This window comes from Carassius auratus, chromosome 9 (assembly GCF_003368295.1).
Source record: "Carassius auratus strain Wakin chromosome 9, ASM336829v1, whole genome shotgun sequence".
NCBI classification, from domain to species: Eukaryota; Metazoa; Chordata; class Actinopteri; order Cypriniformes; family Cyprinidae; genus Carassius; species Carassius auratus.
In genome coordinates, this window is record NC_039251.1 from 2,505,871 (window position 1) to 2,522,032 (window position 16,162).

Below are 16,162 nucleotides of genomic sequence, written 5' to 3' on the forward strand. Positions count from 1 at the left end.
ATAAGTAAAAATAGGACCCAATTCTTCAGCACATTGTTTCAGGACCCTACCCCTTATTCCATCTGGACCAGGACTCACTTTATTTTTGCATTGTTTAAAAAGATTGACTACATTTTCTACACTAAAGGAAACAAGTGAACTTCCCTCTTGAGAGGAGTTATAAAACTCATGTTCTATGTCACCGTTCAGCTCTTCAAATCGTAAAATTTATTAAAATCCTCTGCAAGGACACTATGTAACTCATAACCGGGTACTTTCACTTGTTTTCTACATCCACTATTTAAGCCCGTCATTAGTTTAAGACTATCCCATACTGAGCCCATACAGATTGTTCTTAATTTAATTTCAACTTTTTCCTTATATCCTATTTTTTGCCCTCCTGATTTCTTGTCTAATTAATTTCTGTACATTTTTAACTTCATATCCCCTCGTTGAAAAGCAGTTTTTTTCTTAATCAACAAATCCTTAAGATTGGTGCTCACCCATGGCTTATTATTTGGATATATCTTCACAACTTTTTCGGGAATGACAGAGTCAACACAATAAGTTACCCAGGAACTAACCACATCATTAAGCTCATCAATATCAGCAGATGAATCAATAAAAACATTCCATATGGTACAGTCAAAACATCCTCTTAAACTCTCAATAGCATCATCAGTCCAAGATTTCACAATTTTTTATTCAACTTTTCCCCTCTTCAGTTCTGTAGTATAACATGGGATTAGATGAATACAATTATGATCTGACGAACTCAGAGGAGGTAATAGAGAAGCTTTGTATGCTCCCTTAATAGAGCCATAGCATTGGTCCAATGTCTTTTTATACCTGGTTGGACATGTGACGTACCCATACATGCTCTTAGCAGAATTTTCCAATTTACAATTATTAAAATCACCCATGATAAAGATCGGAGCATCCGGGGATAGTGACTGATGTTTCACAACGCTCTTCTCAATATACTCTATAGCCAAGTTCACGTTCGCCTTTGGGTGAAAGTACACCACAGACACAAATATTTGGGGAAACCCTCTAGGCAGATAATGAGGCCGGAGCGATACCGTGAGCATCTCAATGTCCTTTGTGCATAATTTCTCTCTCACAACAACAGTCTTGCACCAACGCTCATTCACATATAAACATACTCCCCCGCCTCGCGACTTGCCAGTTATCCCAGAGTCTCGGTCAGTTCGAAATGGGCCACTAAAACCATTAATTTGCAGCTCTTTATCAGAGTCCATTTTCGTTAGCCAAGTCTCTGAGGTTGCAAGCAAACAACTGTCTCTGAATTCGTATTGAAAACGAACATGTGCGTGCAGTTCCTCAATCTTTTTCCGTAAAGACCGAACATTTGCTAATATAACAGATAGAAGCGGTATTCGAGACGCCGGTCTCTTTCTCAATCTTTCACGTACCCCACCTCTTCTCCCTCGCTTCCTCGGTCGCTGACTCGATCCGTTAAAGTGTGCTTTAGAGGTGATTCCATCAGCGAATGCACTCAGATCTGGGAAGAAGAGGTCCACATGTGGATTCACTGGCGAAAGATTATCCCACGACAACAACAGTTCTCTGTCATAGTAAATCCTGTTCGAATGCAGGCCATCCCAAGTGGCATTTAAATCGTCAATTAACCAAAATAAAATAGACGCGAGCATAATAATCCATCTCCACTCCATAGTGCTATTAATCTAAACAAATACAAATGCATAAAAAACATAACATAACATAAAACAACATAAAAAAACGCCAGTACACTCAACGCTACCACGCTGCTGGTCTCTGCACGAGCATGCGCCCTCAATCCCGAAACTGGAACTGGTTCTGAATCCCAGAAACTGGTTCATTAAATCAGCAGCAGCTGCAGCAAAGAGACGCTCCACACATTGATCAGTAAAGCTGACCTTCAGACATTTCACTTGTGCTTGAAGTGTCTTACTCTTTACTGGACAACACTAGACACTATTTTAGATTATTATACATTTAAAGAGATACGCATTATGCAATAAAATAAATCATACCATAGAAAAGGTGTATTCCTGTGAATGTTAATATTATGAGTGATATAAGTCTAGTTTTCTAACACATATTTACTCTGTCAGCATTGTGACCACATTAATGTCACAAATAAAAGATTAAAACTTACATTTCAGCAGGTCACACACGTTCATGAATTATTCACACAAAACAATCTGAGAGTTTGTCATTTAATGAGATCTGTGTTAAATATCCATTTACATGTCAGCCTTTAGTGAAAATGACTTTTACAAACTCAGATGTGACACATTTCTGTGAAGGACTACAGAACAAGCTCTGATTCACAACATTAGTGTCCAAACACAGAAATAAAACCCGGTCTATATATCAGATCAGGATCTGAAGACTATAATAAACACAAATCCAGCTCTAGAGCATCAGATCTCACAGTCAGCTCAAAACAATGATGTGCAGGACACCACTGATGATCTTTATGATTGTGAAGGAGAGGAATGAAGAGCTTCTCTCTCGTGAACACGCTGCTGGAGAAGATTCTTCTGTGTGTTTCAGGAAAAGTTCATCAGTAGTTTAGTGCTCGAGCGCTGCTCAACAATGTCAGAGACACTGGTTCAGATCCACAACAAACCTGCTCTTTCTTCTCATTTACTCATTAATCTGTTGATTTCTTGAATTAATGCAGAGATTTGTGTGAATTCTGCCGTTCTGAAACACCTTGATTGATGATTCACCTTGATTCATTCAGAATATAAATCCATGAACTGAACAGGGGACACTTTTAATGCTCCGATGTGAAGTAAACCAGCTTTTCTTGATGTTATGTGAAGAATACAGTGAAATACGGTCTAAATATGATGCAGTGCTGTGTAGCGTACAGTAAAACATAAGCACACGCACACAGTCTTGAGATTTACTGCTGCTTGAATTTGTTCTGAATAACAAACACAGAACTTCAGAAGTGCTCAGTTTACTTCACTGGAAAATAAATGATTTTCTTAGGATTTTTGTCTTGTTTTCTAGAACAAATATCTAAACATTCCTGAATCAAGATCAATTTACTTGAGAAGCAAAATGATTCAGATTTTAAATCTTGTTTTCTGAAAAATGTATCAAGAGTTTGTGAATTTTTTGCTCAAAGTAAGAAAAAAAAAATAGCTGCCAATGAGGTAAGAAAAATAATATTAATAATTCAAAGGGAAAACGATTATTTTTCTTGCCATTGGCAGAATCTTTACTTCTTTCTTCAGAAAACAGGTCTTTCTATCTGAAGTGATTTTTCTTCTTCAGTAAATGTTTCTTGATTTCAGAATGTCGAGGTGTTTTTGCTCAAACAGTCACTGATGTTGAAAAGATGAATATTAGTGTCAGAAACGCTGGGTTCATGATAAATGCGCTCTGTTTTGATTGGCTGATGTCATGTGATCTCTCTCCTCGTCTCCTCATTGCTCTCCGCTGCTGTTCTGCTTCAGAAGTGATCAGGAGGAAGCAGAAAACACTCCTTTAGCAGCTTGATTCATCAAATACTCTTCTGCAGTGACAAGCAGCTTCTGAGAGATGAAACTGTGTTTATAGTACAGTGATATTATATATACATAAATATTAGTGATGGAGGAATATTGATTATTTTAATAACTGATATCAGGGATAGGTGCATGGAGATAGAATTGTTGCATAATTACAAATTAAAAGATTATGATCCACAGATGAATGTTAAGAGATTAACAAAAAATATATAAAAAAATGTAAATATAATGATATTTAAAAATAAAAATATTTTCACAAATATCTTTTTATTCTACAAACAACTTTTCCTGTCATTCATTAGTGAATGTCTTTCTGTGTATTTGTGACTCCACCCACCGTCTGCTCAAGCCAATCAGATAACAGCCACACTTCACTGACCAATCGTAGCACGTTCTCGCTGTAGCCAATCACATTCTGCTTTACAATCAGCGCAGGAGCAGATTCATTTATTCAGTCTCCTGTAAGAACTGCATTCTATGAACACTTTGTTCAGTCGAGCTGAAGTGCTGTTTGTGTGGTTAAAAACCCTGTTTCCAAACGACTGTTGGAGTGTAAAGACTGTGTTATACTTTCTGTGTGAGCAATCCAGACACGTACACGGACATCACAGACACGAACTACTTGTATTTATAATACTGAATGTGAATGTGAAGAATATGATAAAATAAAAACAGCTGATGGAAAAGAAATCCAAATGGTCTCTTCTTATAAGTATTTAGGCTTTGTTATTGATGAAAATTTGTCCTTTAAACAGCATATTGAGCATCTTGTGCGTAAACTGAAGCTAAAGCTCCGTTTTCTTTTCAGAAATAAATCATGTTTCTCTGTTTATACAAGGAAACGTTTGATTTCTGCAACTTTTTTACCTTTATTGGATTACGGAGATCTCCTTTTTATGAATGCATCAGACCATCTTTTAAAAAAGCTGGATACTGTATATCATTGTGCTTTACGTTTTATGACTGGCTGTGGAAATCGTGTTCACCATTGTACACTGTATGCTGCAGCTGAGTTTCCGTCCCTGTATGTTCGCAGGTGGTCTCATTTGTTGACTTTCTTTTATAAATGTATTCTTGGGCTCCTTCCATCTTACCTCTGCAAATACATGCGAAAAAACCAACAACAGTATGCTCTGCGTTCTCAGAGGAACATACTGATGGTGGTTCCCAGAGTGAGAACAGAGTTGGGTAAGGCAGCATTTCAGTACACTGCCCCCCGTGCATGGAATGAACTGCAAAAGGACCTAAATCTTTCTGAACTTGTGACATTGGGAGAATTTAAATCTATTCTAAAGAAGCGTGAACTCAATGAACTTGGAAAATGTAACTGTTTCTAAACTTGTACACATTGACTAAATATCATTTGTTTTTTTTGATGTCTTGTATGTTTTTAAATTGTATGTAAATGCTGTTGTCTTGGCCAGGTCACTCTTGAAAAAGAGATTTTTAATCTCAATGAGTTTTTTATCTGGTTAAATAAAGGTTAAATTAAATTAAATATGTTATTACCTACTGTTCTGTAAAGCACTGCAATACATTGAGGTGTAAGTACTATCTGACACAATTTACACTAAATATGAATAATATCTCACAGTGTAGGAGATTTCAGGATTTTATATCTTGAGTGATGGAGAAACACACACACACACACACACACACACACACTCCACTACTCCATACATACATTATACATACATTAATACAGATTGAAAAATAAAACTAAAGCTCAGCTGTGTAATGAATAGTGTCATTAAATAGATTTGCATTAATGTCTACATAAGACATTAAAAATCCTGAGAGTGTAAAGGAGTTTTTTTTCTTTTTGAATGAGGTTTTAAATTATTTATGATCATGTTTTTTTTTTCTTTGACATTTTAAATCTCAGTCCAGTGATGCATCACACAGTGATTTGTTCTTTCTCTTTACTAATGGATTCACAGCTAAACTGATCTGATCTGAGAGAGTGAAGAGTGTGTCATTGTTCTCTACAGGTTGAGTGATTGTGACGTCACAGATGAAGGTTGTTCTGCTCTGGCTTCAGCTCTGAGATCAAACCCCTCACACCTGACAGAACTGGATCTGTCTGGGAATAAAATAAGAGATTCAGGAGTGAAGTGTCTCTGTGCTGGACTGGAGGATCCTCGCTGTAAACTGGAGAAACTGTGGTAAGATTATATATGACACACTGTAAAATATTTGTGAAGTGAAAAACAAATCACCCAGAAAGTCAGACAAAATTAAACAAAATTAGGTATTGTTTGTGAATGTAATATTTCCTTCTGATTGGATGAAACTAGGGGTGTCGTGATATACCGGTATTGATGATAACTGTGATATTCAAAGCAACAATTATCAATATCGTGTTAATGTAGTGTGTGACGATATATCGTAATATTTAAAATGAACAGTTCTTTTATTATAACAGCACATGTAAATACATTAAAATTTCTTCATTAAACTATAAAATGTTAAGTTGGTCTCAGGGCTATGCACTTAATGCCTCATCTACGTTCATTCTTCTGTAAGGTTCATTAGTGAACATTTGTTAATTACATTAGTTGACAAATATAAATAACATAAATAATAATGAACAATATGTCCACAGCATTTATTAATCTTAGTTCATGTTAACTTCAGCATTTACTTATACATTATTAAAATCACAAGTTGAGTTTGTAAACATTAATGCACTGTGAACTAACATGAACAATGAATAACTGTTTTTATTAACATTAACAAAGATTAATAAATTGTGTAATAAATGTATTGTTCATTGTTCATTCATGTTCGTTAAAGCATTAATGTTAACAAATGACATTTTATTGTAAAGTGTTACCATTAAAGGTCCCATGACATGGATTATTTCCTTTTCTTTAAATGCTTTTTAATGTTTCCTTAGGTGTACTTATATTGTTAGTATGATTTTTACATTAAAAATTTAGAAATAAAAATCATTCATCAAATACTCTTCTGCATGTTATTCACGCTTGCATCAGCTGACAGTCAGCTGTTCCTGACGTGTACCAATCCAGTCTCGACACCGATCACCTGCGGTCTATTTAAATTCCCATTATTCAGTGTCTCTCCATCGCATTGCTGCTTGCTATTAACTCCCTCCTCCAACCCCAACTCCTCCAACTGAACCTGTAATCTGATCTAACTTGTTCTTTCTTTACAGTGTCTTCATTGGAAGCAGTCTCTATGACCTTTTGTTTACAAATCATGTAATTGAGAATTGTAATTATATTTGCTTATAATGGTTCTGTTCTGTACCCCAGGGGGGTTTGTCTTGCTGCTCTCCCCACTCTGTCCAAGCATGGCTGCATGGACAGAACATAACCATACCGCCAACACTAACTGTATGCAATTATAATTGTCATTAAATATACATGAGGGAAGTGGTCCTGATTGAACTGCATTCTATGAACTCTTTGTTCAGTCGAGCTGAAGTGCTGTTTGTGTGGTTAAAAACCCTGTTTCCAAAAGACTGTTGGAGTGTAAAGACTGTATTATACTTTCTGTGTGAGCAATCCAGACACATACACGGACAGCACGGACACAAACTACTTGTATTTATAATACTGAATGTGAATGTGAAGTATATGTTATTACCTACTGTTTAGTAAAGCACTGCAGTACATTGAGGTGTAAGTACTCTCTGACACAATTTACACTGAATATGAATAATATCTCACTGTGTAGGAGATCTCAGGATTTTATATCTTGAGTGATGGAGAAACACACACACACACAAAAACACACACACAAACACACTCTAAATGCAGACACACACACACACACACACACACACACTCTCCACTACTCCATACATATTAATACAGATTGAAAAATAACACTAAAGCTCAGCTGTGTAATGAATAGTGTGATTAAATAGATTTGCATTAATGTCTACATAAAACATTAAAAATCCTGAGAGTGTAAAGGAGTTTTTTTTTCTTTTTGAATGAGGCTTTAAATTATTTATGATCATGCTTTTTTTTCTTTTTTTCTCTTTACTAATGGATTCACAGCTAAACTGATCTGATCTGAGAGAGTGAAGAGTGTGTCATTGTTCTCTACAGGTTGATTTATTGTGGCGTCACAGATGAAGGTTGTTCTGCTCTGACTTCAGCTCTGAGATCAAACCCCTCACACCTGAGAGAACTGGATCTGTTTGGGAATAAAATAAGAGATTCAGGAGTGAAGTGTCTCTGTGCTGGACTGGAGGATCCTCGCTGTAAACTGGAGAAACTGTGGTAAGATTATATATGACACACTGTAAAATATTTGTGAAGTGAAAAACAAATCACCCAGAAAGTCAGAAAACACAATAGTTGTATCAAGAGACAGAGATACAGAAAGTAAAACATTGTGTGTCTTTGTTTCTTGTTCATTTGTGGACTTCTGTGTTCATGTTAAAGCTGTTTCTGCATTAGCAACACCTTTAAATGGATTCTGTTACACTAAGTGCTAATAGCTCGTCTTGTTAAGTACTATCTGCAAGTATGAATAATATCTCACAGTGTAGGAGATCTCAGGTTCTGATATCCTTGAGTGATGGAGAAACACACACACACACACACACACACACACACACCACTACTCTGTACATATTAATACAGATCAATATAAAGCTCAGCTGTGTAATGAATAGTGTGATTTAACATAAGAGACTATTTGCAGGGATGAGTTTATAAAGACTGTAGTGTGACGCTCCATGTCTGCTGTTACTGTACTGTTTCTGGTTCTGATTCACTGTTAGTGCTGCGACATTCATGAAAGCGACAAAAACTGTGTGAAGGAATTTAAAATGATTTCTATTTAATAAATGCATTTACCAATTTAATTAATATATTGATAAATGCAAATAAATGCTGTTCATTAAACTTTATATTTATCAAAAAATAAAGTGCATCATTTCAACACAAAATATGAAGTAGCAAAATGTTCAACATTGATAATAATCAGAAATGTTTCTTGAGATTAAAATAAATTGTAATGATTTCTAAAAGATCATGTGACACTGAAAACTGGAATAATGATGAAGAATATTCTGATTTGCATCACAGGAATAACATTACATTTTATATAAAAATTTTAAACTTTTTTTGTATTTGTAATAATATTTCACAATATTTATTTTACTTTATTTTGATCAAATAAATTCAGCCTTGATGAGCAGAAGATAGTTTGTAGCTCGGCCACATAAGAGGTATAGGTTTATAAAGCTGTTGATTAAATGTTAATCTGATTGTTGATGTGGCACAGCTGTTATTAACCCTCTAAGCGCCAAAGTCGCAACATTGCGACAAGACGTCACCCTTAATAAAAGAGACTGTAGTTCCTTATATGGTGTAATATCTCATTTGTATTCCCTTTCACTAGATGTCAGACACGTAGTACTTTGATTCTAGACCAACATTATGCATTGTTTCTGTTTAAAGTGTCGAGCTCTCATGTTATTGATGCGGAAGCAATTCATTCCATAGCGTGAGTGTAAATCGTGAGATTTATGAGAGAAAATCGCCAGATGGCTAATACAAAGAGGATGTTGCAAATGTTGTTCACCGATTCTGACTCTGAAGGGGAATATTTGCCTTTTGGAAATGACGATCGGCCGTCTAATGATCGCACGTCTCGCGGTACATCTTTGCAGCGCAATGGTGCCACCGTGTAAGGCGAGAGTGTTCACGAAGCACAAACAAGCGATCGTTTCGAGCCTTTGCTCAACGGGGGAGCGGGTGGCAGAGGTGAACGTGGTCATAGTGTCCATAGGAGAGCTGTTGCTGATCGCGCACGCTCTAATACTCGGCCGGCAGACAGTACAGGTGCAGTCTGTGTGGAGAAGGTGCGCTGTGTCATGCAATGAACGAGAGGAACCATGCTCTCAAGAACTACCAACTGTGTCACATAAGCCGCGTTTCCACCGCAGGAACTTTACCCAGGAACTAGGGACTTTGGCCTGGTACTTGGTGTGTTTCCAATGCAGGAACCAGGAACTAAATAAAGTTCCGGGTAAAAAAATGCCCCTCAGAAAGTCCCTGCTGGCGAGGTGGTACTTTTTCAAGTTCAGGAACTTTCGGGGGCGGGACTTTGGCGCTAAACATTCTGATTGGTTGAGTTCACGCAGCATTGGTTGAGTTCAACCACCATTTATTTGTATCAACATTTTCAAAATATTACTGTTATTGTGTCATGAAATGTAATTTTAAAACTATTTGAGGCGAGAATGTAGTTGTTTAAAACTCAAATTTGTTGTTTATTTATGAAGACAGCGCCTATTTAAAATTGTGTTTCCCCGATCTCTGAGACGGTGAGCTCCACGCAATCAGCGGGAGCTCAGTGATCATCTATCCGCCGAGAAGCAGCCTCTCCTGGGATAGACCTTCTGATATGTGCCGCTGGCTCTGATATCTCTATGTGGTGGTTAAACATAAAATATAATTCAGCTGCGGGGTAAGTCTAGCAGGTTTTCTTTGGTCTGTATTCAATTTATATATATGTTAAAATGAAAATAAAAAAGGCAAATTTATATAATATTTCGTTTCATTGTAATGTCTGCATATACACATATCCCTGAACTAAGTACATTTCTGCAGCTGTTATATGCTTAAATGAAAACCAAAGAAGGCAGTGGTATTTTATATCCTATTTCGTTTTATTGTAAATATACAGTAAGGAAAATTGTAGTAGCCAAGACGAGCTGACTGAAGTTATCAAGTACGCTGCTGTTTATAGATCCGGACTTGCGTCGTCGCGGACATCACACTCCCCAAAGTCTGAACTAACTACCGATGATGCACGTCCAAAATCAGCGTACTTTTTTTTTTTTTTTTATCAGCGGCACTTTGTAATGAGAAACGCGTGCGGACCTACGTCACCAGTCTATTTGCCTAATCTTCCCGGTACTTTACACCGCGGTGGAAACGAAGAAAGCAACATGTCTGGGGGGAAAAAAGTTCCTGGTAAAAAAAGTTCCTGGTAAAAATGTTCCGGGTAATTTCGGTGGAAACGCGGCAATAGATGCCTGATTGGGCAGATAGATGGTCAACTGATCAAAAAATAGGCACATGTATTTTACTATGGCACAGTTATATAGTAATAATCTACTACTTTTCTCGTTTTTCCCCCTGATCATTTGGAATGAGAATAAAAAGACAAAAAACAACAACAACAACAATCAAATACAAAAAAAAAAAACCTTGCAAATAAGTTCAAACATCTATTCAATATCTATTATTTCCTGAATATTACTAATGAACTGATCAAAAGTAAGCTACTGTTCACATGTGTTTTACTACTATATAGTGTAGTGATATAGTAATAATTTAGTACTTTCTCCTGTTTTATTGTTGGCTTCCTCTGTTCTGATCATTTGGAATGAGGATAAAAAAGACATATACACACACAAAAACATGTAAATATGTTCAAACATCAATTCAAAATCTAATATTTCCTGAATATTATGAAATTCGAGATAGCCGCCCATGGTGACGTCATAATATGCAAATTAGATTAGTATATTTACACCCGAAGTAAACTTTTGATCATGCCAAACATTTTTCTAATTGACATTAGATCTCCATCTTTAAGCCCTTTCAAGTCACAAGCTTTTGAAATCTTGATGCCAAAATACAAAATATTTTTCCTAAAATCCCTGGCGCCTTAAGGGTTAACGTTTCTGCGTTTGTATTGCCCCGTTGAGAACTGTGGACTCTGTTTCTTCTCGCGAGAGTTCGCTCGTGATGCGGGAATCCCTGTGACGTCAATGTGCTCACTTTAGGATTTAGCGATCGATCGCCTGATCATTATTACCTGCTGTATTTACCTGTGACTTTGAGTTGCTTCCTCGTGGAAATAACCTGACGCCATTGGATTATTTTACTGAGGACTTCGTCACAGGACAGCGCTGTTCTCAACCTGCTCCCGGACTCAAAATAATATTGCACCGGTGAGACCGAACACACACACACACACACACACACACACACACACACACACACACACACACACAGAGAGAGAGAGAGACCCTCCATGAGAACGAGTGTAAGCAAGTTCACGAAAGGTTGGTATCTGGTGATCACCTTTACACAATCACACATTAAAAAGCGGTATAAAAATATTTTTAATTTTGAATATAATTTTGTCAGTGTGTTAATGTCGACCCGAGAAGCCCCATTGGACTTCCAAGGACATATATACCCTCATATATTTATTGTATATATTGTGTATATCTAGTACTTTTTTCTCTTCTGTCTTCTTGTATAATTCACACTGGGTTGGCCTTCATTCTTTATTGCGGTGGTTATGTAACCCAAACAAACTATCTGTGCTTATATCACTATGAAACAATATCTCACATTCAGCTCTGTGTGTCTGTTCAGTCCTGAAGCACATGACAGTTTTAAACAGCAGCATTGAGCATCAACATGCAGAAATCTGATTCTATCAGCAGCAGTTTGTGGCAATGCTTGTCATTATATCTCCTCTCCTGCTCTGAGACCAGAGTCAATAACAAACTACACACACTTCAACTACAATTAACACTGTGTCATTGTTCTCTACAGGTTGATGAGGTGTGACGTCACAGATGAAGGTTGTTCTGCTCTGGCTTCAGCTCTGAGATCAAACCCCTCACACCTGAGAGAACTGAGTCTGTCTGTGAATAAAATAAGAGATTTGGGAGTGAAGCGTCTCTGTGCTGTACTGGAGGATCCTCGCTGTAAACTGGAGAAACTCTGGTAAGATTATAAATCCAGTCCATCTGACCCACGAGTTCCCCCATGAATGTTTTACTCTGTGTCAAGGCCTTTAATTGGAGTAAAGAATAATAGATATTACTGAATTCATGACAAATGCATCAAACTTAATAATGTATTTGTGTCACATAGAAATGCACTTGACAGTAAAGCATTGATTTTGAGCTAGAATGCAGGAAATCTATTGATAAATAAATTCTGTCATAATTTCCTCACCCTCATGTCGTTCCAAACCTGTGTGACTCAGTTGCTTCTGTAGATCAAGACACTTGTGTTGTTGATCACTTTACTCCTGATGACCAGTACATCCCTGTCTGTGGGTTACAAGTCAGACTCTCTGACCATTAGACCACGACTGCCCCATATAGATGATTGATAGATTAGAAATATTAGACAGAATGGAAGGTTAAATGAGTTTGAATGGTCTAGAAATAGAACATAGAATGGCAGTTAAATGGAGTCTAAAGGCCTTCAGTTTGTTTACATTTGAATTTTGACAGTTGGAGTTTGAATAGTCTTGGCTCATCTGAACATTTCCTCAATGTAAGTCTGTGGGATTTTGATGATTTTTAATCTTCATTTTTAGGTAAACTGTAAGTTGTAATTAGAGGAGACTGTTTCTCCAGACAGATCTGTGCTTATATCACTATGAAACAATATCTCACATTCAGCTCTGTGTGTCTGTTCAGTCCTGAAGCACATGACAGTTTCAAACAGCAGCATTGAGCATCAACATGCAGAAATCTCATTCTATCAGCAGCAGTTTGTGCCAATGCTTGTCATTATATCTCCTCTCCTGCTCTGATAGCAGTCAATAACAAACTACACACACTTCAACTACAATTAACACTGTCTCATTGTTCTCTACAGGTTGATGAAGTGTGACGTCACAGATGAAGGTTGTTCTGCTCTGGCTTCAGCTCTGAGATCAAACCCCTCACACCTGAGAGAACTGAATCTGATTCTGAATAATCTACGACAATCAGGAGTGAAGTTACTCTCTGATCTGAAAGATGATCCACGTTATAAACTGGAGACATTATACTACTGTGAGTATATTATTATTTAAATCTTTTAAAATGGACAAAGTTTAGTAACAGATATATTTGGAGAATATACGATAGTAATTCAGCTCCACTTTAGTTTCTGTTCTTTAAACTGTTTAATTCTGTGATGATCTATGAATATATGAATATGTTCATCTCCTCCAGTGTCTCTGTGTGTAAATGATAAAGAGAGAGTTGTTGATCATTCACTGTTATTAATCTATGATCAGTTGTTCATCAGATCAGAGTATGTGAGCGGAGTGGAGCGTCAACAATTTCTCCTCCGCGCTCCGATCATTTAATTATCACTCCGCTCCGCTCCACTCCACACTCACTGATATCAGAAACACCGCTCCACCTTCACTCCACACCTAAAGTATTTCAGTATGTGTGAAATTACACACTTTAACTTCTGTTCATAACCTATATTAAACAATAAATAAAAACACACAAGGAGAGATTCAAAGTGGTTTATTGGGACACTAGTGTGCAAACTTTTTTCCTCCCACATGACAAATAACATATGTCAGCATTAAAAGGTAGAATTGCTGCTTTTTGCGGTGCAAATTTAGTTTGTGATTAAACGTTTTCGCCAGTTATTTTACTACACATCGATGCATTTCTTCTACAGATTTCTGCTCATTCAAAATCAGATACAGATGAAGTAGCTGTGTAAGATTACATTTGCTTGAATACATTATTGAGAAAGTGTCTGCGTGTGAATAATTAAGTGTTGTAGTAGTCTACGTGTTTAAATCATGCTTTCAGCTGAAAATATTCAGTATTTAGAAGAATCAAACATCCTTGAGAACTATAACTTCCCGCTCATGTCCATATCGCCGTCATAGCCTTCACATTCTTTCTGATTTGAGTGATCCTTATCTATCAAGCTAGCTAAATATTTTTAACATGTGATTTCTTGTTAAATATCCAGTTATATTATGGTCTGTTGGCATGAATTGTACTCGTGTACTCGTGACTTTTAAAAGATCTGCTCCTCGCTCCAGTCAAAATCACACGCTCCACTCCGCGCTCCGCTCACATACTCTGATTCATATCTCTGACTGTAATATGAATATACTGTGTGTTTCTGAGCTGGATCTGCTGATGTGATGTGACAGCAGTAATGTCTCATACTCATATCTGACTGTCTGTGTGTTTTATTGTAGGACTCTCAGTATTTAGACGTCAGTTCAGTTTCCTCAGGATCAGCTGATGGTGAATAAGAGCCGCTACAGGAATCAGTGATGTGAAGTTAAATGAATGCATGGAAGTGTAATGTGTGGAGCAGTGTTGATGAACACAAGAAACAAGCTTCAAGGAAACTAAACTAATTCAGCAAAAGATGTTTTTATCCAAAGGACATTAAGAAAATAGTTGATCTGTTTATACAGCACTGAAAACCAAGAAAATCAATGTGATATTTTCAGTGATGGGCTTATATCCTGAGCTGTCCAGATTTAATATAGATCATCATAACTGTGTATCCTGAAATTCAGAAATAGACAACTTATCACTTGTACATTTTCTTATATTTTAATCCAGTCCAACATTTGAGTGTGTAACCTTTGTATATATGTGTTTATATTTATTAAAATATGTGTCATCTGGAGAAGAGGGACTTCCACTTGACATCGTCATGAGAAATGTGTCCCTGCTGTATCTTGATTTAAATACACTTCAAAACTTTTATTTTCTAAATTAACTTGACATATTGAGTGTCACCAAAAAATATTTTACTTTTTTAAATTATATATATATATATATGTATATAAATGTATTGCCAAGGTATGAAAACATATGTAAAAGTACCTATTCAAATAAAATGAGAATCAAAGCACAATATCAATTAGAAATGAAATACAGAATATAGACTTAATATTCACCAAAATAAATGAAAGCACAGGTTTATCATCTGAAGAGCTTTGGAGTTCTTATATTGATATATTTCTGGATTTCTGTTTCAAAAGAAATGAATAATAGAGGTTGATTGATTGATCAGTTTTGGTGATTAATCCGCATTGATAGTCGATCAGTAACTATCAGCTAAAATCCATGCTGATAATCAAGAGCGTAAAGGCCTAAATCTATGATGCACATAGACACCAATCACAGATTGATAAGGTAAGTTTATACGTTGTTGTTACACATAAGATATTAATGATCCATTGAGCATTTTAACAATGTTCTTACTACATTTCTGTGTCTTCGCCGCAGGAGAACCCTTGCTGTCTGTGGAAGCTCTGAGAGATCATAGATTACATAAAAACTTTGTCATAAATTTTGTTCTCGAAGGGATTGTGTTCCTTTAAATGGACACTTCAGCCATAAATTAATATTTGTAATAATTTATTCACCCTCATGTCCTTCCAAATCTTTTTCATTTCTTAATGAATCCAGAAAAAATTGTTCAGAGATTCCAAGAAAATATGAAGCAGCACAACCATTTCAACACTGATATTAAGAGAATCAGATCAGTATATGAGAATGATTGCTGAAGATCACGTGACACTGAAGAATGGAGTAATGACTGGAGAACATTCAGTTTTTCTGAGTTTGAAGTGTTTTCCTACATTTGTTTGTGAGGTATCTTGTCCTGTGTGTTCTGCCATGTGTTCAGAAGACTTTATTGAAGCACATGCAAATACCTGTGGGGAAAGGTTATTATTTGTATTTTATGCTTTGTGTTTTCATGAAATTATTGGTTTAACATACAGTCCTTACCATTAGATGTTTGTGTGTGTTATTTATTTTATTTATTTAGCTAAATTGATTTTCTTTCAGAGCTGAAGATAGACCAAACCAAGATTTCATCATAACGGGACAAAAGCAAGACAAGCAC

At 36.4% G+C, this 16,162-nt stretch overlaps 2 protein-coding genes across 4 annotated transcripts in view; both read left to right on the forward strand.

Annotated features, from left to right (window-relative positions):
• LOC113109173 (NACHT, LRR and PYD domains-containing protein 12-like) overlaps nt 1–16,162 on the forward strand; it is a 1,059,377-nt gene that overhangs the window by 105,982 nt on the left and 937,233 nt on the right. The gene's annotated exons all lie outside the window — the stretch shown is intronic.
• Nucleotides 11,098–14,963, forward strand: LOC113109214 (ribonuclease inhibitor-like). 2 transcript variants are annotated; one of them, XM_026272877.1, is made up of 4 exons: nt 11,098–11,466; nt 12,083–12,256; nt 13,145–13,323; nt 14,491–14,963. In XM_026272877.1, exons 2-4 carry the CDS (start codon nt 12,087–12,089, stop codon nt 14,544–14,546), a joined length of 405 nt encoding a protein of 134 aa, XP_026128662.1. In that variant the 5' UTR covers nt 11,098–11,466; nt 12,083–12,086; the 3' UTR covers nt 14,547–14,963. The 2 variants fall into 2 exon arrangements, with proteins under 2 accessions (XP_026128662.1, XP_026128663.1); XM_026272878.1 differs by lacking the exon at nt 11,098–11,466 and having other exon boundaries at nt 11,649–12,256; nt 14,485–14,963.